The sequence below is a fragment of the Kogia breviceps genome, chromosome 3 (genome assembly GCF_026419965.1).
Source record: "Kogia breviceps isolate mKogBre1 chromosome 3, mKogBre1 haplotype 1, whole genome shotgun sequence".
NCBI lineage: Eukaryota > Metazoa > Chordata > Mammalia > Artiodactyla > Physeteridae > Kogia > Kogia breviceps.
In genome coordinates this window covers 2,252,195-2,278,234 of record NC_081312.1, presented here as the reverse complement: position 1 = coordinate 2,278,234, position 26,040 = coordinate 2,252,195, and the positions used below count along the sequence as shown (strand labels likewise).

The following is a 26,040-nucleotide window of genomic DNA, read 5'->3' as shown; positions in this document are numbered from 1 at the left end:
TTTGGGAAAATTACTTAACCTTCCTGAGGCTCTTTCCTCACCTGCAGAATGGGCATAACAACACTCCCTCACATGATTGTCAAAGAATTAAATGGGATTACACATGCAAATTGCCTAGTTTTATTTATGGTTATATTCATCTGGAGAGGCTGTGTCATACAATGGTTAAAGGAACAGACTTTGGGATCAGACAGATCTGGGTTTAAATTCTAGATCTACCACTTACTAGTGTATGATCTTGGGCAAGTTGCTTAATTTTTTCCGGTAAGCCTCAGTTTGCTCATTTGTAAAATGGGAATAAAAATTCCTCATGGGTCAAAGAAGTAAGTAAGTTAGTGTATTCAAAGAACTTAGAAAATCCTAGGTTATGAGAAGCATTCAAGTTTTTAAACATTGTCCGTGATTAGACACAATGAATGGTACACATACTAAAAATTAAAGTTAAAATTAGTACAAGCTTTAATGAAATTAAATATGGGGCCCTCAAACATTACCCCCAAAAGTGATCACTATGTATTTAGTTGTTAAAAAAAAAAAACTTTTCTGTGGAAGCAGGCCTCTAACCTCAGGTAGTTTCATGTCCATATTTTCAAGTTTCTAAAATAATGTCATTTGTCTGCAGCCATGCAAAAACTGTTTCAATACTAAGTCAAGCCCCAGCGGGAACCAGAGAAGCACGTTTGGGATCTATCTTTCTAGTTTGTCTGACGGGAACCCTGGTACCCATAAAGCATTATGCATTTGGTTTAACGATTACACACCAACGTATACACTGTGTGATTACAACAAAAGCCCCTGCAGCAATGAACAAATCACTTCTCTCAATTCTGGATCATCCCTTTGATTAATTCTCCCCACTGACACTGTCAATTTTTTTTAAATTAATTTACTTTTGGCTGCACTGGGTCTTCGTTGCTGCATGCAGGCTCTCTCTAGTTGCGGCGAGCGGGGGTTTCTCTTTGCTGCAGTGCCCGGGCTTCTCATTGCGGTGGCTTCTCTTGTTGCGGAGCACGGGCTGTAGGGCGCAGGCTCAGTAGTTGTGGTGCACGGGCTTAGATGCTCCGCGGCACGTCGGACCTTCCCGGACCAGGGCTCGAACCCGTGTCCCCTGTATTGGCAGGCGGATTCTTAACCACAGTGCCACCAGGGAAGACGACACTGTCAATTTTTTCGGTACGCGGGCCTCTGACTGTTGTGGCCTCTCCCGTTGCGGAGCACAGGCTCCGGACGCTCAGGCTCAGCGGCCACGGCTCACGGGCCCAGCCGCTCCGCAGCATGTGGGATCTTCCCGGACCGGGGCACAAACCCATGTCCCCTGCATCGGCAGGTGGACTCTCAACCACTGCGCCACCAGGGAAGCCCCTAGTGTCCATTTTTAAATGGTTTACAAAGCTTATAAAACCATGAAAGAGTAATCTATAACTTTGATAAAAATCAAAACATCTTTCAATTCTAACCTTGCAAATTCGAATGTTGTAAAACAAAGGTCAGCCCCTTATCCACCGCACCCTGTCCTCAGTAACATCGCTATCTCATCCAGATCCGGGAAACCACACTGCCGCCCAGGACACTGCTCTAACCGCTCAGTTATTTGGCTCTTGCTCTAGAGTCAGGTATGTTTTCACATTTCAGAGTGGACTCAGTGCATTTTTACAGTCGCAACCGAAATTATACACAAAATATAAGTATCTGAAAGAATTGGCGAGTTTCTGTAATCACATGAACATAACTAAAATGAGAGGCTCTTTGTAAGTAGTAATCGTTTTCAAGCGAATACACTGGAACCTCGTTAGAACACCTGCTTTCGGCTATACTTTGCCCTGCAAGGAAGTCAATTTGTAAACACTGGAGAGGACGATTCCACAAACGGTAACCTGATGTGAGGCTTATTTTCAGCAAAGTGGAGCACGAGAACATGGAGGATCCCCTCCCCCCGGCCCCAGGATCACTTTCAGGAGGCCCCGGAGTTACGAACTAATTTGGTGTTTTCCTCTTTAGAAAACGGGTGGACGTGAGCGACCAGCCAAGCTAGGCTTGCAGGCCGGGCGCCGGGGAAGGAGCGAGGCGGGCGGTTGAGTCACGATCGCCGCGGCCACGCACACCTGAGCTTCGGAGGATAAAAGGCGGCACCTGGGACGAAACACCCAGGCCCTCCAACCTTCGCCCTCTGCCCAGGCCTAGGGGAGTGGGGAGGAAAAGCAACTTCTTTCTCAAGACTCGACGACGGGAGTCCCCAAGGAACGGAAGGGGCAGAGAGAAACCCCCGAGAGTTCTCCCGCCCGACGCGGGAACTCGTGCGGGAACGCGGCCTCCAGAGCCGCAACGCCACGGCCGAGCAGGCGTGGGAGGGATGCCAGCTGCCATCTTCCTCGAGCGCCCAAACCGACAAAGCGCGGGGCGGCAGCAGTGTTTCGCCGCCGCGGCCCGCCCAATCTCGCGAGACCGCGAAGGCCTCTGGGAAAAGCGGGGGAGGGGAAAGAGAGAGAAGGAAGCCGGGAAGCAGGGCTGGAGGCGGGCCGAGGCGGCGAGCGGAGTCTCAGGAAGCAGAAGGGGCGGGGAAAGACGCGACTGACGCGGCATGCAGGCCAATGACGAGCGAGCTCGGCTGGACGGCCAGCCAATGGGCTGTGCGGCCTGGCGCGGGGGGCAGGCGCTGGGGCCGAGGGTAGCTTGAGCGCGGCGGCGGCGTTGTTCAGTCACAGCGAGAACATTCCAGAGGTGAGTCCGGTGGAGGGGCGGGATCCCCGCGCCCGGTGCCCCGTTCTCCCCGCCCCCTCGACCCCCGCGGGCCGCTGGCTAGCGGGGAAGGCGCCCCGACGCCCGCGGCTCACTGAGCCTTCTCTCCGCGCCAGATCGCCAGGCCCCGGGCGCTGAAGGGTGTGGACCCCGGACGTCGCTGGGACAGCCCCTCCCCGCTGCTCGGCGGCGCCTGGCCCGGCCGCTGCTCGCTGCGCTGCCTCCGCCGCCTCCGCCGCCGCTCCTCGGACTCGGGTTCGCGCGCGCCTCACTTCATCCCAGTCCCGGGCGAGCAGCGTTGGGTTTATGTCTTTATTTGACGAAAACGGTGAGTCGGCGGGCCGGCGGGGAGATGGCGGCCGCACAAGATGGCGGCGCGCCGCGTGACTCGCGCGCGCGCGCGCGTGTGTGTGAGCGCGGTGTGTGTGAGCGCGCGTGTGTGGCGCAGTTTGGGCGGGCGGGCGGCGGGGTCGGACGCGGCGTCCCCTCCTGTCCTCACACCCTCCCCCTCCTATGCTCACACTGCTCCCTCCCCTATCCTCACACCGCCCCCCCCTCCTGTCCTCAACACCGCCCCCCGCCCCCGCCTTACCCCACCCCCGCCTTACCCCACCCCCAACCCGGTCTCGCGGGAGCGCGCCGCGCGGGCCCGCCGCCGCCCGGGGCTGATTCAGGCCAAATTGCTGCATTCCTGAGTCATCACCGCGGCGGGGCGGGGCGGGGCGGGGGCGGCCGGGCCGGCGCCCCCTCGGCCGGTTTCGTTTCTCCCGCCGGGCGGCGCACATGGCGGGGCTGCCGCGGGCGCCGGGGAAGCTGGCGACGTTGCGCCTCCGCCGCGCCCGGCTCGCGGGGGCCGCCGGCTCGGCCCTGACAGCCCGGGAGGGAACGACGGGCGCGGGGACGGGAGCGAAGGTTGCCGGTACGTGTCCGTAGAGACGAGGAAGGGACCGGAGGTCTCGGTCGGGGCCGGGCGTCCGCGCACGCCCCGCTGCGTCCCGCGAGGCCGTGTTCCGTGGGTGTAGTTGGGGACGGGTGGCTCTGGGGTAAGCCCTGGTTGCCGAAGGAGCAGCTTCACCGTGAAGAGCAGTTAGTTATACAGCCTTCCGTCGTCGAGGGATGGATCACAAGTTTGTTGACAACACGGGCTGGGGTGGGGAGAGGAGAGGCCTGTGTTCGTTCCTCGGCGGTGGTTAAAACACGGCTTCTCGGCCGAAGCCGACCGTCGACGTGGTGACTGGTCGGATAAAAACCCAGAGCGCTGAAGCGCTGTAGTTGGTTGTCGTTTCAGTCTGGGGTCTCCCAGAATCACATCTTCGTCCAAATGGAGGCCTTTTATGTTGCTGCAGGTGTCCCGTGTTACGGGAGGCTGAGAGCTGGTTTTTGCATAACACAGATGCTTTTAACGTTGGAGCCTCAGGCGTGATTAAACGGAACGGACTGGGAGGTGTCTTAATGCAGGAATCGCGTTAAACGTGGGGGATTTGTTTGTTCTCTCTTCTCTCTTTCAGAGCTGTTGCGCAGCCATTGGTACCTGTATTGGGGAAACATAGCATACAAGCAAGAAGCTTACAGCCTCAGTGGCGAAAAATTTTTCATGTCAGAGACCGAGAACTCTTGCAGTCGTTTATGTCATCCCTTCTTCTCCAGACAGAGGATACCAAAAAGTTGCAATCAAAGATCTCTTCATCTTATTGATAAAGCCACTAATAAGCCAAAATGTCTGTCAACGTCAACCGCAGCGTGTCAGACCAGTTCTATCGCTACAAGATGCCCCGTTTGATTGCCAAGGTAACGTTCATCTTCGTTTTAGTAGCAAGTCCTAAGCCTTTTATCATAGATTATTGAAGATCGTTTCTCCCAGGGTAGACGTGCAAAATTAAACTTCTTACTTCCTTTAGGTTGAGGGCAAAGGAAATGGAATCAAGACAGTTATAGTCAACATGGTTGACGTAGCCAAAGCGCTTAATCGGCCTCCAACGTGTAAGTAATGCCTCTCGAAAGAAGTCCTAAAGAGGCATTTTATTGACGTAAACGTGACAATTTCTGCTCTGCAAAATCTTGCCTGAGTTGTATGTTGATTAATTTCTGGGTCGAGTGGAAATTTGGGCTTAAAACTCATTGATGTGTTAGTTGTTACTAGTATAAAAAACCATTGGGGCAACACATTTTTTGAACCTAGCAACTTAAAAATATAGAGTGATATTTGTAGAAATGAGGGTGAGCGGCCAAAGGTTAATTTAGTTAACTCTAATGAATCAGACTTTCTTCCCCCAAATAGATCCCACCAAATATTTTGGTTGTGAACTGGGAGCACAGACCCAGTTTGATGTTAAGAATGACCGTTACATTGTCAATGGATCTCATGAGGCGAATAAGCTGCAAGACATGTTGGATGGATTCATTAAAAAATTTGTTCTCTGTCCTGAGTGTGAGAATCCTGAGACGGATCTGGTGAGTGCCTTTGAGGTTTTTGTCAGTAAAGAAAAAACTGTATGTTTCTGTGACGTCAGCAAACTATATTCCTGGGAAGGCGGAGCAAATACCAGATTTTGCAGGTATTTCCATACTGATTTCATATTTTAAAAAATTCTTTTGGTATTAGACTTGTGTTTTAGATGCCTTTTTTTTTAGATGCCTTTTGATGGTTAGATTAGATGCTTTCATATTTTGTTTCTCACAGAATTTTTATCATATGTTATGGTTGACATACTTACTTTTGCTTTTTTGGCAGCATGTCAATCCGAAGAAACAAACAATAGGTAATTCTTGTAAAGCCTGTGGCTATCGAGGCATGCTTGACACACATCATAAGCTCTGCACATTCATTCTCAAAAACCCACCTGGTGAGTGCTCATGGTAACTTCCAAAGCTGGGCATGAAGCACGTGGTTGCTGGAAATAATGAAAGTGTCTTTGCTGCTGTAAGACTGGAGTGAGGGCCTTTGGGTACCCGCACAAGTGAAAACTTGCCTACAACCATAGGGTCAGCCTTCTACATCCACGGTTCAACCAGCCATGGATGGTGTGATACTGTAGTGTGTATTTATTGAGGAAAAAAACTCCATGTAAGTGGACCTGTGCGGTTTAAACCTGTGTTGTCTAAAGGTCAACTGTTTAAGAAATTTCTAGTCACTGTGCCATATCTTACTGAATTTTGAACTCTTTGGTTAAATGTACTATTCTATGTATTGTTAGGTGAAGTACAGGCTGCTAATTGAACTCTACCACATTCTTGATTTTCAAGACCTGTCTTAGGATGTATGAAATACTGTGAAACAAATTGTGATGGGATCCTAGTAAAGGATAGACTTCTGGAAAACTGTTTTGTAAATGCGGGTCTTTGCTCATTAAGCTAAAGTGGTTTTCGAGTGTGCAAGCAACACTCTGTGGCAGATAATCAAAAGTCTGACACAATTTGAGCTTGCTATAGCAAGGAAGTCTAACCTATTCCGGTGTTCTCTTTTCTGTGAGACAAGCCGTTATATAGACTTAAACAGTGTTCCACCTGTTGGCTAAAGTGCAGTTAAGAAATACCCTTGTTTTAAGTTCATGAGGGATGGAAGGGGGGGGGTCATGAGTGCCACTTTAACTACCTGGACTTGTGAGGTATTACCACTCAGTCTTAATTTTACCCAGTAGTTAATACCGCTGATAGGTAGGGACATACCGTTCTCGGCTTGAGTTGCTTACCTATGAAATACAGTGTATGAATTTGATTTGTGAATTCTTTTCGAATTATAGGTAGCATTCTGTGTGTGGTTTTCTGAGGGGAGGGTTTCAAAGCAAAAGGACAAGATTTTAAATGTACACGATGGGCGATAAGGTGTGATATAAGTTACGGTACTAAACTTTACTTTTTTGTCCCTGTAGAGAATAGTGACAGTGGTACGGGAAAGAAAGAGAAGGAAAAGAAAAACAGAAAGGGCAAAGACAAGGAAAATGGCTCCATGTCCAGCAGTGAGACACCACCACCACCACCACCACCCAATGAAATCAGTCCTCCGCATGCTGTGGTCAGTGCAAGGTTGATGGGTGTGGTGGGCACTAAAATTGTGTACAGTGTGACCTTTGGTTGAGGTGAGCAGAAATGAACTGCTCTTCAGTGAACAATACATCAGTATATTGGGTTCCAGGTGCTATTCATTGACTCAACTAATGTGAACACAAGTTTAGTGGGAAGTTGATGTTAACTTGACCTGAAATCTGGGGTTTCTTTTTATTATCTATAAGGTCTTTTTTTTTTTTTTTGGCCAAGCAGTTTTGTTTTTAAAAACAGGAAGAAGAGGAAGATGATGATTGGGGGGAGGACACAACAGAGGAAGCTCAAAGGCGAAGAATGGATGAAATCAGTGACCACGCGAAAGTTTTAACCCTCAGTGATGATTTGGAAAGGACTGTTGAAGAGCGTGTCAATATCCTGTTTGATTTTGTTAAGGTGAAATACTTGCTTCAAGAGCAGTTAAACATTTGGGGATCATATTAAGTCAGCTTCTACCCATCCTTGAGCTTTGTTAGATATTTCTTTAATCTGGGTACTTGGCAGGTAGTTTGTTGTGTTTTTTCCATGCTTGCTTTTGAAATACTCAAGTACAAGTCTCACCTTTACTTGTTCAGAAATTTTTTTGAGGGTGGTTCCAGGCACTGTCTTTGGCAGGTGTGTATTATTTTGAAGTCCTAGAACCTTCTTGAATTAGGTAGGGGAAGAGTTCGTAAGAGCAGGGAGTGTGGTATCTCTAGAGCAAAATGTGCCTCCATCTCTGAATTGCTTCCTTGTATTTGCAGAAAAAGAAAGAAGAGGGTGTTATTGACTCATCTGACAAAGAAATTGTAGCTGAAGCAGAAAGACTGGATGTAAAAGCCATGGGCCCTCTTGTTTTGACTGAAGTTCTTTTTAATGAGAAAATTAGAGAGCAAATTAAGAAATACAGGCGCCATTTCTTACGAGTAAGCAATCATTCTAGATTCATAAGATTTTACAGCTGTGTGACCTTGGAAATACTGACTTAACCTCGTTTATTCTGTCATCCTGAAAATGGAGATAATTGACCTACCTTAACAGGAATGGGAATACCTGGAAAATGGTGCATGTGGTCCCTTACATGTGAAGTGTAAATTAGAGATCTTTAAGCATTGACCTCTTAGAACGACTGCTCTAGGGCCATGGCTTTAAAGAATGATTTCTAAGGCAATTAATATATTTAGAACATATATTAGAATTGTCACCTTAGAACATCTAAGAAAGCTTGTTAATGCCGAGATATTTATTTGCAGTTTTGTCACAACAACAAAAAAGCTCAACGGTACCTTCTTCATGGCTTGGAGTGTGTGGTAGCAATGCATCAAGCTCAGCTCATCTCCAAGATTCCACATATCTTGAAGGAGATGTATGATGCAGACCTTTTGGAGGAAGAAGTCATCATTAGCTGGTCAGAAAAGGTGGGGAATATTTAAATGGCTCTTTAAGATTACAAGTGTTGGGGCTTTTGGGGAAGAAGTAGTTAACTACTAATACCTAGCCTGTACGTGCTTGACTGGTGTAACCTGTAGGGTGATTCTCATCATGGTAGCTTTCTAGTAAGGTTTTTAGAAAACCTTACATTCTCTAATACTTTGTGCTGAATACATTTATTCTCTTGAGGGGTCAAGATTAGGATGTGGTTCAGTCCCCTCAAAGAGATGGATTTGGGCAATTATATAAATGACTCCCATTATTTTAAATTCCTTGAACTAAGAAAATTATACTGAACACTTTTTAGGCCTCTAAGAAATATGTCTCAAAAGAACTTGCCAAAGAGATTCGTGTCAAAGCGGAACCTTTTATAAAGTGGTTGAAGGAAGCAGAGGAAGAATCTTCTGGTGGTGAAGATGATGATGAAGATGAGAACATTGAGGTAAACACTGGGGAAATCGTTCAATACAGTGTTGGTGGTGGGTGTTTCAGAATTATCAACTGCCAGTATTGAGTAATACAGCCTCTTAACTTGGGATGTAATCACATTAATAGAAAAGGTGCTGGAAATCTCTCATACCCTCCAGACATTGATTCCAAATAAGCATTGTCTGAATTTCCAAAGGGAGAGTTTATTTAACCTAAGTATAGGGGTGCTGATCGTCCATAAAAATAAGGTACTGTTAGGCTGCAGAGGGTTAACTTAGATTTTACATGCACACAAATTTTCATGAAGAATAATGGCTGTCTCTAGGTAGTTTTTGTCCTTTGTTGACCATTGACTTACTACTGTTTTTATTTTATAAGGAGGTTTACCTGGGATAAAGGTTTACAATCAAAAATCTTCGTTTCATCAGGTGGTGTATTCAAAGACTGCCAGTGTACCGAAAGTTGAAGCTGTAAAGTCTGACAACAAGGACGATGACATTGATATTGATGCCATTTAAAGGGGTGGGTGCAGCCCAGCTTAACAGTGTAATGCTGAGAATCTTTCTGCATCATCAGCCAGAAGTGCAACATGTATGTGCAAAAGCTAAAATGGCTTAACGTCATGCTACACTTTCTACTAAAAATGTATTGCTGTGAGTGGTCTGTATTTAAACCCAACAAGACATCTAGGGAGTCTCCATACACATATCAGTGAGCAGATGTAGTTTGCTTATCTACAGCATGTTTCTTTTTGAAAATTTAGTGGTGGACACATTTGGGTCACATTTATACAGTTATAAAAATAAAGATTTGATTTTGGTCGTTCTTCAGATTTTTGGCTCTGAATGACTTAAGTAAATGAAATAATTGGCTCCTTTGAAAAATGTTGCACCATCATTTAATCTGATAGGATTATTGGAGCCTGTCAGATATTGTTAGGTGCTGAGACTGTAAAGAGGTCTCAGCAGAACGTGAACATAAACTTAATCAATACCTTACTTAGTCGTTAATTAAGAAATGTACTTTTAAGTCTTATTTTTAGTCCCTGAGATTGGCATCTGGTAATGTACATTCTTCCCATGCCAAGGTGGACTGATATAATCAAATGACAGTGCAACACCTTTATCTTACTGAGATGTTAAAATGACCTGAGTGTCCTATAAATTTTAAGAGCAGGTTTTGAAACTTGAATTGTGTTTTTTTTTTTTCTTTCATCTATACTTGCCCCAAATTGTAGTCTTTGAAGTCCTGTGCATTGCACATTGGATGAGCCAGGGGAATTACTACATTAACATACAAGCATTTTATTATGTGTGTGTAGCTCTTGCGTTACACTGAGAGAAAACTGAAACTTCGGGGAGTGATTAGTAAGCTCTATGATTTTATTTGGGGGAATTAGGAAAAGGTACACTTGACCTCTAGCAAAAACTGAGCATAATTTTTCAGCATTTACTCTTGATTCAAATTACAATTTCAGAATATTTAGACATACTGTATCCTTTGTTCAGTGTGGATTTTTCCCCTGATAAAGTGGTTCTTTGATGACTTCTGCATTTGGACACATAGCTTATACTTTTTTGGTTTTTGTTGCTATCTTGCCAAAATAAGTGTTAACTATATCTCAAATTCCCCCCACCCCCCAAAATGTTTTATTTTTTAAAAAAGGTAAAAGCATACTTCTAAGAGCCTATATTTTGGTGTAAGACTTGGGGTGTTTCTTATTTTCACAATATTGTGAGATACCCAGGAAGTCTGTGATGATGGCAACTGAAAGCAGGTGACCAGCGCCTGACCCAGCCCATCCTGGGCTTTAGATTTGGAAACAACTTCCTTGTGATTTGCTTGCCCAGTTTGCTGATGTAAACTCACTTGATAGAAGGGCTTATGAGTACATCTGAGAAATCATCTTGAGGGTGCAAATTTACACAAAAAGTACACTGTGGGAATCAAAATGCATGGAGGGGATTTTTTTTGGAGCACTGGCTTATATCATTCACCTCTTTGTGATCCATCTCACAGATTACAATGAGACCTTAACAAATGTATGTAAGTTTTTTTCACATTGAAATTATATAAACATTTGGTATAATAAAACCTTGTTAGCTTGATATTTTAAGAAATTAAACCTTGGCCGTCCTTACTGGAGAGGTACAACTTGGTCTCCAGCTGCCTTTCTTGATAGATTTTGATGAGATTGAAGGAGAGCCATATACCTACCTGGAGGGAATGTGCTTTGTCGCACCAAAGAGAAGAGGTTTTTGCAAATTCATGTCTCACCTAGGTTTTAAATTTTTGCCATTATGTGGAATTGTTCAGGGGAGATCAAGTTGCATTCAGCATACCCATTATCAAGCTAATGAGGTTTTGTTATAGAGGGCTTTTTTCCCCTTTTTCTTCTCCCCCCCCCCCACCCCTTAAATCTGAAGAAAAACTTAACAAGGCTTTTAAACACTAAAGAGAAAATTTTGGCTTAGACCACTGTTCAGTCTAGTGCCAAACTTTCAGTGGAATTCAAATCCACCTAGTAAGGAGTTTATTCATAGCGGCTATCCTAATAGAGTGATCTTTCACCTTGCTGTATTCAACTGTCTTAAAACTTCCTGTTTGAAACAGCTATGTTACGTGATTAAAACAATGTTAAAATTTTTTGTCTCCGCTTTAATATTAACCTAAATTTCTGTTTTTAAAACTGAAGCATTGAAATTTCCCCTTTTTTGTAGCTGTTGCTTCAAATTTGTGTTGGGTGTTTCCTTCTGCAGTTGCCCCCCCCCACTCCCAAAACAGATGTTGCTCATTACAGTGGCTTTCCTTAGATCTCATGTTCTTATTCTGTAACTCAAGTTGATTACAAGCTGAAAAGGTCTGCTTTCATCCGATTTCTTAAAATCTTGCCTGGGTGTTGATGAGGGACTTTAGGTGTATCAGGTAGATAGTTAAATAACTGGCTATAACATTTAGCCTTAGTTAAGAAGGGAATGTTTCTAAAGTTCTCTTATGAGGTAAATGAACTTGTAAGGTACTATTTGGACTCTTAAAGGTTTAAGAGAGAATGGGTGTTCATCTAGTGAATTGCTACAGCTTCACCTGCCAGTATTAAGAGTAACCCCAAAATGCAAAAATTTTGCCCAGTCTCTGCATTGTCAGTTTTGATGGTTTTTCCGATTCCAGCCTATTTGACCACTCCAAAGCTTCAAAGTGCTCTCGGTACCAGGAACAGTATTGCACTTGAATCTCTGCCCTCTCCAACTATCATGTGGTTTGTGTTCTATCTTTCCTGAATAGACAGAGTCATGTTTACATCTTTTCTATCCCCAGTACTCTGTATAGACCTTTACTCCTCCAAGAATGACACTCCATAAGACTTGACAAAGTTGTTGTGTCTGACCTGTGCACAGCCTCCAGAATTTGTCCCTTTGATCCTTTATAGGAGGTTGGGAGCTCAGGCATTGTGGCCACCTACCTCAGGGTTCTATATTCCAGCCCTAGCCCAACAAAGAGGTCTTCAGAAAGATTGCTAGTTCTTCACAGCCAGAAAATTGAACCATTCCTATGTACTAGGATATGGAAATAACACGGAGAGGTTCTTTCCTCAGAACCCAAACCAGGACTTGTACATTGTTCTCAATGACTGGCGTTCGGTTATGCGTTCTGTGAGTTTAAGGGGCGTATTCACCTGGGCTCTGGAGTCATCTAGGTTTTGGCAGGCCCTCTAAAACTGGAAGCCCATCTTTCTGTGTCTAATGGGGATGGTAATGCCTGTGTACAGCAATTAGAATACTGCAAGCAGGAGAGGTAATGCCTGACCGCGGCAGCTAGGGAAAACTGCCCTGTGTGGAAGAGAGACAAAAGGGAGGAAGAGCTCCTGTTGGCACCTCCAGGCATTCAGAACAGGGGTTACAGTAGATTGAGAGCAGTGGGTAGTTGAAAGGGCTATTATTTTTGGCTGGAGCGGTTTCCGGATGGTACAGTTTTTGCCTCAAGTAGCTATTAATGTGCAGTGATGTTCAGACCAGCCTAGAGCAGAGGCTGAGGGCAGGCCATGGCTGCACCTGGGACCCATAACATAATGTAAATAGCACGAACCAGAAGCCAGCCCAGCCTGAGATAAGGATTGATGGGTGCAGGGCCAGTGTATGAGGCTGGGTTGAGTCTAGTCCCAGTGTTCCTGTAACATCCAGGGAAGGAATCCTTCCAAAGTACCCAGTGAGGTTGGTGGCATAAAGATTAGGTAACATGTACAAGTCCTGAGGAAGAGACTGGCCCAGACCCCTTGGCTTCTGCTGTGTAAGCTTACACTTTGTCCCACCCTACAGTTTTCAGGTCCTGTTAATCTGGGAAGCACCTAGGGCAAGGATAAGGAGTAACTTTTTGGTCCTTAGGGTGGTTGGTGGAGGGAGGGCCAGATAGCAGCTCTCAGGGTCCAGGGTTGACTTGGGTGAAGCTCCAGACAGAATCTGAGGCAGGCTGCCAACCTCGTGCACCCTATCTGTACCCCTGGCTCACGTCGCACACTTGCTGCAGCCTTGCCCCACCTTAAAGGAGCTTGCAGACCAAAGCAGACAAAGGGCAGAGGGGTGGAGCTTCGGAGGAGGGAGGAAATGACTGGGGACTTCGAGGAATGTCTTAGAGAAGAGGTAGCATTTCAAAGGAGAAGCAGGAATTTACCTGGGAGGAAGAAGTAGGGGAGCACATCTGGAAAGTAGAAGCTACTCTCTTTAGTTGAGCACAGTACATGTGGGGATGAGGCTGGAGGAGGTGGCAGGATGTCATCTGCAAACAACCCTGGAGGACTGAATCTTCACAAACTGCAGGAATGGAATTACATTTGTATCCTGCTGCCAGGAATGCTGAGCCACTGGGAATCGAGGAGGGCTATTAATCCCATGGCTAACGAAGCCAGTAGCTGCCATGAGGGTGGACTGGTCAGACAATGATGCACTTTGGCCTGGGAATGTCAGGGTCCCCTGGCTGTCCTGAGGGCACAATGTCAGATTGGAAGGATTAACAAGCCCAAACCCCTATCCTACAGGCAGCAGAATCTGCTGAGCACCCAGGAGTACTGGAACCTTCCCTGCAGACCAAGATCTCCCATCTGGGGTTAGGGCAGCACCCTGGAGGGGATTCCAGGAGGTTCAGGGCCTGAGTGAACACAGGGTTTTTCTGTCATGACTTCCAAGCTAGGAACAGCCCTCTGTAGTTGTAGGGTTGGATTCCTCAAAGAGCAAAAAAGCATTCTCAAACGTGATCACAGGTCTTATGTGTTAGGTTCTTTTGGTGACAAGTAACTCGTGGAGTCAGTTGTGGGGAAGGGTTTCCCAAGGATTCACATTATGATGGAATCATTGGGAGCCCCAGTGCATAAACCTGGCCTTGCAAGGACCCAGAGACACCAGCAGGTCCAGCCTTGTGGACACAGATTGTACCAACTAGGACTCCAGATCCCTGGGCAAGAAAGAACATTGCTCCGGGGCGTTTCCCCACATGTCTACTGCTCTCTAGGTTTCTCTAATTCTCCATCCACTACTCCTTAACTTCCTGGCCCTGTAAAGCTACACGGAACCTCCTCGTGACTTGGCTTTCTCGTGGCTTCCTGTGACCATCAAGCTTCTGTTCCTGCTGGTCAATGCTCCGTTCTCCAGACTTAAGAGTTGAGATTCCTAAGAAGGCATGTCTGATAGGCTCCACTGGTCTTGCAACACTTCTGTCAAGTTGATTTTTTTTCACTTCCAGCACCATGAGCTCCACTGGCAGCTCCAGTCAAATGTGGCCAAAGGTGGGGGAGGGGCAGGGGGTGCAGAGTGTTACAAGGGATTTGAAACGTGGCTGCTTAAGGCTACCTCACAATAGGGATTTTTGTGATTGGAGCAAGAGAAACCCTGACTCTTGGAAACACCTAGGACAGGGTGCTTTCACTGGAACCGATTTCCTGTGTAAAGGACATCTGCTCAGCAGCCTCCTTGTGTAACCAGGCAGTCAAAGAGCAAGTGGACTCTGCCCTTCTGTGAGCGCCCAGCACTTCAGTTACCCTGTGTAGGAGGCAAGAGGACGGGACATGGGCCCTGCTGGAGAGATCTTAGGCTCTAATATGGGAGGCACAGTTTGCCTTCAGGAAGCTACTGGAGGTTACCTGATAAAGCGGTGGCCTTGCACAGTTGTGGTTAGAATCTGTGTGAAAGGCTGTTAGTGAAGGTTTCCTGGGAGGACGCAGAGCGGACAAGTTCCTGAGTGAAATAATATCCTCTGGGCCACAGGGAGACCCAAATGGTGGAGCCAGATGCAGACTCGAGAGGGACATTTTGTGTGAACGAAAAATCAGATTGTGGTGACCAGGCTAAAGGTACAACACAAGGGACATCAAGGAACTAAAGATGTGGAGGAAGTCAAGAAGATGATGTCTGAACAAAATGTAAACATCAATAAAGAGAAAACCTAAAAAGAAAAAAATAAATTATGGAGTTGAAAAAATTACAATAACATGAAAAATTCACTAGAGGGATTCAAAGGCAGCCTTTGAGCACACAAAAGAATCAGCGAACTTTTTAAAGATAGGACAAGGGAAGAACAGGAAAAAAAGATTGAAGAAAAATGAACAGAACCTGAGTGACCTGTAAAACACCATGAAGAGGAACAACATATACATTGTGGGAATCTCAGAAAGAGAAGAGAGAGGGAGAGAAAAGGGCAGGGAGAATATTTCAAGAAATAATGGCTGAAAACGTCCCGAAGTAAATGAATGAAGCCCCATGAACATCCAAGAGGCTTAACAAGTTCCAAGTAAAATAAACACAAAGACACCCACCAGAGACACATAATCAAATTTTCAAAAGGTAAAGAGAACTTGAAATCATCAAGAGAAGCAACTCATAACATACAGGGCCCCAATAACAGCAGGTTTCTCATGAGAAACCTTGAAGGTCCTGCAAGAAATGCTCAAGGGACTCCAGGGTGAAGTGAACACTAGACAATAACTCAAAGCCATAAGAAAAAAGAAAGATCTCAATAAAGGTAAATACATGGAAAAAAAAAAAAGTAAATACATGGAAAATTATAAAAGCTAGTATTATTGTAACAGTGGTTTGTAACTCAGTTTTTTTAAGAGAATAATACATTAAAAACAATCTGAGCTGGTATTATAGCTTTTTGTGTTATCTTTTGGGGCACTGCACTGTATAAAGATGTAATTTTGTGACAACAGATACGGGTAGGGATGGAGCTGTAAAGGAGCAGAGATTATGGTAGTGGAGAGTGTATAAACTCCAATCAGCGTGTTATAACTTCAGGATGTTAAATGTAGTGCCCATGATGACTACAAAGAAAACAGCTCTAGAATATGTACAAAAGGAAATGAGGACTTCTCTGGCGGTCCAGTGGTTAAGACTCCATGCTTCCAATGCAGGCGGTACAGGTTCGATCCCTGGTCGGGAAACTAAGATCCCACATGCCACACCATGCAGCCAAAACATAAAAAATAAATTTAAAAAAAAAAAAGCAAATGAGAAAAGAATTTAACCTCAAAATAAAATCCACTAAATGGGAAAGACAACAGTAATGCAGAAATGAAAGACAAGCTATGAGGCATACAGAAAGAAAACAAATAGCACAATGACAGAAGTCCCTACTTATCAGTAATGTTTTACATGTAAATGGATTAAACTGCCCAATCAAAAGACAGAAATTGGCAGAATGGATGAAAACACATGACCCAACAACAAGCTGTCTACAGGAGACTCACTTGAGATTCAAACACAAATAGGTTGAAAGTGAAAGGATAGAAAAAGATATTCCATGCAAATAGTAACCAGTAGAGATAGGGGTGGCTATACCAATATCAGACAAAATAGAGTTTAAATCAAGTTTACAAGAGACAAAAACACCATGTTAATAAAAGTTTAAATGCATCAAGAAGATATAACAATTATATTTACACACCTAATTAGCAGACCAGCAAAATATATGAAGGAAAAACTGGCAGAATTGAAAGGAGAAATAGATGGTTCTACAGTAGTAGTTGGAGATTTTAATACCCCATTCTAAATGGATAAAACAACCAGATGGTAAGTAAGGAAATAGAGGACTTAATACGATAAACCAACTAGGTATAACAAATATACATAACACCCTGCCCCACAACAGCTATACACATTTTTCTCAAGTGCACATGCAACATTTTCCCCAATAAACCATGTTAGGACACAAATTAAGTCTTAATACGTTTTAAAAGATATACAAAGTATCTTCTCTGACCACAATGGAATGGAATTAGAAATCAACAACAGAAGTAAAACTAGGAGACAGAAATTGTAGAAATTAAGCAAAATGCTCTTACACAATTGATGGATCAAAGAAGAAATCAAGGGAAATTAGAAAACGCTTAGAGATGAATAATAATTTTTAAAAAACAGGAATTCCCTGGTGGTCTAGTGGTTAGGGCTCTGCGCTTTCACTGCAGGGGGGCATGGGTTTGGTCCCTGGTCAGGGAGCCAAGATCCTGCATGCCGCATGGCGTGGCCAAAATAAACCACACACATCATACCAAAACTGAAGAGACACAGTAAAAGCAATGCTAAGAAGGAACTTTATAGCTCTACGTGCTTATGTTTAAAAAAATCTCGGGCTTCCCTGGTGGCGCGGTGGTTGAGGGTCCGCCTGCTGATGCAGGGGACATGGGTTCGTGCCCCGGTCCGGGAAGATCCCACATGCCACGGAGAGGCTGTGCCCGTGAGCCATGGCCGCTGAGCCTGCGTGTCCGGATCCTGTGCTCCGCAACTGGAGAGGCCACAACGGTGAGAGGCCTGCGTACCGCAAAAAAAAAAAAATCTCAAATCAACAACCTAACTTAATTTAAGGGACTGTAAAAAACAAACTAAAAGCTAGTGGAAGGGAGGAAATAACAAAGACTAGAGCAAAGAAAAACAAAATAGTGAATAGGAAAATAATAGAAAAAATAAATGAAGCCAAAAGTTGGTTCTTTGAAAAGATCAACAAAACTGACAGACTTTTAGCTGGATGGAATAAGAAAAAAAAAGTCTCAAATTACTAAAATCGGAAATGAAAATGGGGAGATTACCATTGAGTCCGTAGAAATAAGGGTCATAAGTGCAGTATGCACAACTGTACACCAACAAATTGGATAACCTAGATGAAATGGACATTCCTAGAAACACAAACCCTGCCAAGACTAAATCACCAAGAAATAAAAACATAACTAGTAAGGACATTGAACCAGAAATATAAAATTTCCAGACAATAAAAGCCACAGACCTGATGGCTTTACTGGTTAACTACCAAATATTTAAATAAGAATACAATCCTTCTCAAACTTTTCCAAAAAAAATGAAGAGGGGACACTGCCTAACTCATTCTACGAGGCCACCATAACCCTGATACCAAAGGCAGACAAAGACACTACAAGAAAACTATCCCTGGGCTTCCCTGGTGGCGCAGTGGTTGAGCGTCCGCCTGCCAATGCAGGGGACATGGGTTCGTGCCCCGGTCTGGGAAGATCCCACATGCCGCAGAGTGACTAGGCCTGTGAGCCATGACCGCTGAGCCTGGGCATCCGGAGCCTGTGATCTGCAATGGGAGGGGCCACAGCAGTGAGAGGCCTGGTACCAAAACAAAAAGAAAACTATCCCTTATGTACATTGAAGCTAAAGTCCCTAATAAAGTACTAAGAAACTAAGTTAGAAACGTTGAAAGGATTATACATCAGGCCTATGTGAGATTTCTTCCTGGAATGAAATGAGTAATCAACACAAAAATTGGTCAGTGTAATATACCATATTAACAGAACGAAGGAGAAATCTACATGATACATCTTGACTAATGCAAAAAAAGCATTTGGCAAAATTGAACACTTTTTCATGATAAAAACATGGAACAACTTGGAATAGAAGGAAACTACCTCAACATAATAAAAGCTATAAATGAAAAGCTCACAGGGAACATCATACTCAATGGTGAAAGAAGGAAAGGTTTTCCTCTAAGATCATGAACAAGGCAAGGAAGTCTGCTTTCAACACTTCTGTTCATCATAATACTGGAAGTTCTAGCCAGAGCATTTAGGTAAGAAAAAGAAAAGTATCCAAATAAGAAAGGAAGAAGTAAAACTATCTCTTTGTGCAGATGACCTGATCTTATATGTAGAAAACTGTAAGAATTCCACCAAAAAAACCCAAAAAACTAAAACCAAAAGGGTTTCCCTGGCGGAGCAGTGGTTAAGAATCTCCCTGCCAATGCAGGGGACATGGGGTCAAGCCCTGGTTGAGGAAGATCCCTCATGCCACGGAGCAACTAAGCCCGTGTGCCACAACTACTGAGCCTGTGCTCTAGAGCCCGTGAACCACAACTACTGAGCCCATGTGCCACAACTACTGAAGCCCACACACCTAGAGCCCGTGCTCTGCAACTGCAACAAGAGAAGACACCGAAATGAGAAGCCCACACACCGCAATGAAGAGTAGCCCCCGCTCGCCTCAGCTAGAGAAAGTGTGCAAACAGCAACAAAGACCCAACACAGCCATAAATAAATAAATAAATAATTTTTTAAAAAAACCAAAAAAACTATTAGAACTAATAAATGAATTCAGCAAAGTAGCAGGCTACAAAGTCAAAGCACAAAAATCTGTTGCATTTCTATACACTAACGAACAATCTGAAAAGGAAATAAAGAACAATTCCATTTACAGTATCATCAAAAAAAAAAAAACACTTAGGAATTAACCAAGGAAATGAAAGACTTGTACAATGAAAACTACAAAGCATTGCTGAAAGCAATTAAAGAATACATGAAAAAAAAGAGTACATGAATAAATGGAAACACATCCCATGTTCATGGATTGGAAGACAATATTGTTAAAATGTCACTACTACCCAGAACAATTAGGGATATTTAGGATTGCATCCAAAACTTAAAAAACTCATTCAAATTTATACCATTTTAATTTCAATAGCATCCTCTACTCCTATCAAGCTTTTTTACCACCCCTTTCATTACTGCTGTTAGAAATTATATCTTTATGCATTGTGTGTCTAAAAACAGGTTAACAATTGTTTATGCATTAGCTTTTAAAATAACATGGAAGGGGCTTCCCTGGTGGTGCAGTGGTTGAGAATCCACCTGCCGATGCAGGGGACACAGGTTCGTGCCCCGGTCCGGGAGGATCCCACATGCCACAGAGCGGCTGGGCCCGTGAGCCATGGCCGCTGAGCCTGCGCGTCCAGAGCCTGTGCTCCACAACGGGAGAGACCACAGCAGTGAGAGGCCCGCATACCGAAAAAAAATCACATGGAAGATAAAAAGTGGAGTTACAAACCAAAATTCCAACAATATTATATGTTTTTGTTGTTGTTGCGGTACACGGGCCTCTCACTGTTGTGGCCTCTCCTGTTGTGGAGCACAGGCTCCGGACACTCAGGCTCAGCAGCCATGACTCATGGGCCCAGCCACTCCGCGGCATGTGGGATCTTCCCGAACCGGGGCACAAACCCATGTCCCCTGCATCGGCAGGCAGACTCTCAACCACTGTGCCACCAGGGAAGCCCAATACTATATGTTTTTATAATTGCCTGTGCATTTACCTTTACCAGAGATCTTTATTTCTTCATATGGTTTTGAGGTACTGTCTAGTGTCCTTTCATTTCAGCCAGAAGGACTCCCTTTAACATTTCTTGGAAGGCTGATCTAGTGGTGATGAACTCTTTCAGCTTTTGTTTATCTAGCAATATCTTAATTCTGCCCTCATTTTTTTTTTTTTTTTTGCCTCACGGCATGTGGGATCTTTGTTCCCCAATCAGAGATGAAACCCACGCCCCCTGCATTGGAAGCACAGAGTCTTAACCACTGAACTGCCAGGGAAGTCCCCCACCCTCATTTTTGAAGGATAGTTTTCCCAGATACAGGATTCTTCATTGACAGTGTTTTTTTTTTTTCTTTCGTCACTTTGGATATATCAACCCACTGCCTTCTGGCTTCTGAGGTTTCTGATGAGAAATCTTAGTGGGCATTCCTATATGTGATGACTTGCTTCTCTTGCTGCTTTCAAGATTCTTTTTGTCTTTGTGTTTTGAAATTTTGAAAATAATATGTCTTGGTGAGGGTCTTGAGTGTTTCCAATCATGTCTGTCATCAAAGTTGAGAAGTTTTCAGCCATTATTTCTTCAGTCCGTCTGCCCCCTTCTCTCTCTTTTTTTCCTCTGAGACACCCACAGTGCATATTTTGGTCCCTTAGGCTCCATTTACTCTTCTCCAATATTTTTCTTTTTGTTCCTCAGACTCAATAATTTCCATTTTCCTATCTTCAGGGGTGCTGATTCTTTCTGCTGCCTGCTCAAATTCACTTTGGAAATCCTCTAGTGAATTCTTCATTTCAGTTATTGTACTTTTCAGATACAGAATTTCCTTTTGGTTCCTTTTTATGCTTTCTGTCTCTTTATTGATATTTTCCTTTGGTTCAAGTATTATTTTCTTGATTCTGTCCTTGTCGTCCTTTATCTCTTTGAATATTTTTAAGACAGTTGTTTTTAAGTCTTTTCTAGAAACTCCACCATGTACTCTTTCTTGGACAAAGTTTCTGTCAGTTTATATTTTCCTTTGAATGGGCCAGATTTTCCTGTATCTTTATATGTCTTATGATTTGTTATTTTTGTTGAAAACCAGACATTTGAATCTTGTAATGCAGTAACTCTCAAAATCAGACTCCCCCCTTCCCCAGAGTTTCCTTCCTTCCTTCTTTCCCTCCTTCTTTTCTTCTTTTTTTTTTCTCTTTTTCTTTTTCTTTTTTTAAAAAAAATAATTGTTGTAGGGTGTCTCTGTGCTGGGTATCAGCCTGAGGTACAAACTTAAGGTCTTCTCAGGTTTTTTCTGAGACCATGTCTTTTCCTGGGCATGTGCAGTGACTTTCTAGATTCCCCTGTATATGTGGTTACTTTCAAATGTCCCCATCCTTAGGAATTCCCTGGTGGTCCAGTGGTTAGGACTCAGCACTTTCACTGCCGAAGGCCTGGGTTCAATCCCTGGTCGGGGAACTAGTATCCCATAAGGTGTGGGGCACAGCCAAAAAACAAAAACCCCCCAAAATCAAATGTTCCCTTTCTTAATTGTCTGGCTTTCAGAAGGAGAAAAGGGAAAAACAAAAGGGGGTAGGGGACAACAGACTCTGTCTCTTTAGATTCTCTGGAAGCCACTTCAGCCAGTGGCTATAATATGGCTATAACGATGACTGCCCACCTCTGTATCTGCACATCTGTGATCAGAGGAAGCAATCAGTACACAGATCCCTGGTATTCGGAGAACTGGGTCCTTTTTACTTACCTACCCTGGCTCCCATAAGCCATTCCAGCAACATGGGCATAGCTTCCTGCTGTTGGGCTGAGGGGACTGGGGAATGAGTACCTGCTACCATGTACGCGGAGAGATAAATTGCCTGCAGTTAACCAGGGCTTACCTTCCAAGCCCTCCCTGGAAACGGAAAGCTTTCCTGTAGACTCCAGAGTTCCAAAATAGCTACTTTAGTCAAATTCTGCCAGTACAATTGTTGTCTGGGTGGGAAGACAGATTCCTGGCACTTCCTACTCCATCATCGTCCCTGATGTCACTGCTATATAAAGAACTCTTATATAAAATTAAATAACCCAGTTTATAAATCACAAAGACAAACATCCCAATTAAAAATTGGGCAAAGGATCTCTATAGACATTTCTCCAAAGCAAATGTACAAGTGGCTAATAAACACGTGAAAAGATGCTCAGCGCTATTAGCCATCAGGAAAATTCAAATCGAAACCACAATAAGATACAACCTCACACCCACTCGGCTGGTGTGCTAGGTCAGAAAATGGCATCTCAAAAGATAGCCATGGGCTTCCCTGGTGGCGCAGTGGTTGAGAGTCCGCCTGCCGATGCAGGGGACGCGGGTTCGAGCCCCAGTCCGGGAGGATCCCACGTGCCGCGGAGCGGCTGGGCCCGTGAGCCATGGCCGCTGAGCCTGCGCGTCCGGAGCCTGTGCTCCGCAACGGGAGAGGCCACAACGGTGAGAGGCCCGCGTACCGAAAAAAAAAAAAAAAAAAAAGCTAGCCATATCCAATCCCTGTAACCTGTAAATGCCATCTTATGTGGCAAAAGATGTGATTAAGCTCTCCCTTGAGAGGGAAAGCTTACCCTGTATTATCTGAGTTGACAGTAAACGTAATCACACGTATTCGTATAGGAAAGAGACAGGGAGTTTTGAGAGAGACTCACACAATAGAGAAGGATACGTAAGGACAGAAACAAAGATTGGAGTGATGCAGCCACAAGCCTAGGAACGTCAACAGCCACCAGAAGAAGGTGGAGGGGACAAGGAACAGAACCTCCACTAGAACCTTCAGAGAAAGCACAGCCCTGCTGACACCTTGATTTCAAACTTCTGGCCTTTAGAACTGTGAAAAAATAAATATCTGTTGTTTTAAACCACCGAATTTGTGGTAATTTGTTACGGCAGTCCCAGGACACAAATGCAGATGGCTGTAACAAAAAAGACAGATAACAAATGCTGGTGAGAATGTAGAGGTATCGGGACTCGCACGCACATACACTGCTGGTGGGAATGTAAAATGGCCCAAGCAACTTTGGAAAATAGGCTTGCAGTTCCTCAAAATATAGAGTTCCCATATGATCTAGCAGTTCCACTCAGGTATAAACTCGAGAGAAATGAAAACACGTTTGCACAAAACCTTGTCCATGAATATTATAACAGTATTATTCATGAGTCCAAAAGTGCAAACAATCCAAATACCCATCAACTGATGAACAGATCAATAAAATGTGGTATACACATACAGTGGATTATTATTTTGCATTGTACTGTTTGCTTTTCTTAGTGCCTTACAGGAATTCCTTATGTATTCAAGATCTAATCTTTTTGTTGATGTGCATGAAAATATCTTCTCCAAGTTTGTAGCACGTCTTTTCCTTTCTTGATATTTTAATGTAAAGTGGATTTAACTTGTATTTTCCTGATTGCTGACAAAATTAAGTATCTTTTTTTCTTTTTTTTTTTTTTTTTCTGCGGTACGCGGGCCTCTCACTGCTGTGGCCCCTCCCATTGCGGAGCACAGGCTCCGGACGTGCAGGCCCAGCGGCCACGGCTCACGGGCCCAGTCGCTCCGCAGCGTGCGGGACCCTCCCGGACCGGGGCACGAAGCCGTGTCCCCTGCATAGGCAGACGGACTCTCAACCACTGCGCCACCAGGGAAGCCCTCTTTTTTTTTTTTTTTTAATAATCAATTTTATTTATTTATTTATGGTTGCGTTGGGTCTTCATTGCTGCACGTGGGCTTTCTCTAGTTGCGGCAAGTGGGGGCTACTCTTCGTTGCGGTGCGCAGGTTTCTCATTGCGGTGGCTTCCCTTCTTGCAGAGCACGGGCTCTAGGCACGCGGGCTTCAGTAGTTGTGGCACATGGGCTCAGTAGTTATGGCTCACGGGCTCTAGAGCGCAGGCTCAGTAGTTGTGGCACACGGGCTTAGTTGCTCCGTGGCATGCGGGATCTTCTTGGACCTGGGCTCGAACCCTTGTCCACTGAACTGGCAGGCGGATTCTTAACTACTGCACCACCAGGGAAGTCCCAAATTAAGTATCTTTATGCATGTTTACTGCCCATTTGCCAGCCTATTTGTGAAGTGCCTTTTCAAGTCTTTTGCCTATTTTTCTACTGGGTTGTTTGGCTATTTCTTAAGGATTTGTAGAAGTTCTTTATATATTCTGAATATGAGCCTTTGTCAGTTATATGTGTTACAAATATTTTCTCCAAGGTATTTGCTTGATTTTGTTTGTTTACTCCTTGAATGATGTATTTTAGTGAACAGAAGTTCTTAATTTTACTGTAATCAATTTATCAGTCTTCCCTACCTGAAATTCCTGAAGATATTATATTATCTATATTGTATTCTACAAACTTTATATTTTGTCTCCCATATTTAGACCTACAATGAATTTTTGTGTATGGTGTGAAGGGGGAATCACGTGTTTCGTTTTGGTTTTCTCATATGGGAATACCCACTTGTTCAGAACCATTTACTTAAAAGACTGCTCTTCCCCCACCACTCTACAATCCCCACTTTGTTGTAAATCAGGTGTCCATTTATGTGTTGGTTGGCTGCTGAGTTTTCTTTGCTAGTCCACTGAAGTATTTTTGTATTTATACACTAATACCACAGTGCCTTAATTACCAGACCTTATAATAAGCCTTGATCTCCAGTGACACCATCCTACCTTGCTCTTCTGACCTAAAAGAGTTTTGGATATTCTTGGTCCTTTGCATTTCTATATAAATTTAGAATCAGCTTGCCAAATTACACAGACACCTACACACACACACACATACACACAACCCTTCTGGCATGTTTTTTGAGATAGCACTAAATGTGTAGATTAATTTCATCAAAGAGTTAATGTGCTTATAATAATGAGTCTTCTGATATGTAAAAATAGTACTATTCCACCTTTTATTTAGATATTCTTTAATTTCTCTCAATTCTCTCTAGTTTTCTATGCAGATGCCTTGTGTACCCTTTATGTAATAGTATATCTATTTATTTTTTATTTACTTATTTTTTGGCTGCATGGGGGCTTTGTTGCAGTGCGGGCTCTTCATTGTGGCACGTGGGCTTCTCTCCAGTTGTGGCGTGCAGGTTTTTTCTCTCTCTAGTTGAGGCATGTGAGCTCAGTAGTTGTGGCGCACGGCCTTAGTTGCCCCATGGCTTGTGGGATCTTAGTTCCCCGACCAGGGATCGAACCCGTGTCCCCTGCATTGGAAGGCGGATTCTTTACCACTGGACCACCGGGGAAGTCCCTGTATAATAGTATTTCTTTTCACAAAAATTCATTCTCTAGCTCTTTGTGACTACTTTATAGAAATACAATTTCTTTTCATATTTTGATCTTTTTTTTCAATTTTTTAAAATTAATTATTTTATTTATTTATTTTTGGCTGCGTCGGGTCTTTGTTGCTGCGCGCAGGCTTTCTCTAGTTGCGGCGAGCGGGGGGGCTACTCTTCGTTGTGGTGCGCGGGCTTCTTGTTGTGGTGGCTTCTCTTGTTTGTTGCAGAGCAAGGGCTCTAGGTGCTTGGGTTTCAGTAGTTGTGGCACATAGGCTCAGTAGTTGTGGCTCGTGGGCTCTAGGGCACAGACTCAGTAGCTGTGGCGCACGGGCTTAGTTGCTCTGCGGCATGTGGGATCTTCCTGGACCAGAGCTCGAATCCATGTCCCCTGCATTGGCAGGTGGATTCTTAACCACTGCACCACCAGGAAAGCCCCTATATATATATATTTTGTGTGTGTGTGTGTGTGGTATGCGGGCCTCTCACTGTTGTGGCCTCTCCCGTTGCGGAGCACAGGCTCCGGACGCGCAGGCTCAGCGGCCATGGCTCACGGGCCCAGCCGCTCCGCGG

The 26,040-nt window shown here is 44.3% G+C and overlaps 1 protein-coding gene and 1 non-coding gene across 3 annotated transcripts; both read left to right on the top strand.

Moving 5' to 3' along the window:
- Positions 1–2,387: 2,387 nt before the first annotated feature.
- On the top strand, positions 2,388–11,258 carry EIF5 (eukaryotic translation initiation factor 5). Of its 2 annotated transcripts, XM_059058257.2 has the most exons (12): positions 2,388–2,718; positions 2,853–3,064; positions 4,245–4,524; positions 4,635–4,716; positions 5,015–5,187; positions 5,468–5,579; positions 6,606–6,748; positions 7,012–7,170; positions 7,518–7,679; positions 8,007–8,171; positions 8,492–8,626; positions 9,042–11,258. In XM_059058257.2, exons 3-12 carry the CDS (start codon positions 4,453–4,455, stop codon positions 9,129–9,131), a joined length of 1,293 nt encoding a protein of 430 aa, XP_058914240.1. In that variant the 5' UTR covers positions 2,388–2,718; positions 2,853–3,064; positions 4,245–4,452; the 3' UTR covers positions 9,132–11,258. The 2 variants fall into 2 exon arrangements, with proteins under 2 accessions (XP_058914240.1, XP_066883796.1); XM_067027695.1 differs by lacking the exons at positions 2,388–2,718; positions 2,853–3,064 and adding an exon at positions 3,481–3,655.
- Positions 6,110–6,233, top strand: LOC131754172 (small nucleolar RNA SNORA28). Its single transcript, XR_009335205.1, has one exon. It is a non-coding gene; the product is annotated as a small nucleolar RNA SNORA28 (small nucleolar RNA).
- Positions 11,259–26,040: the final 14,782 nt, after the last annotated feature.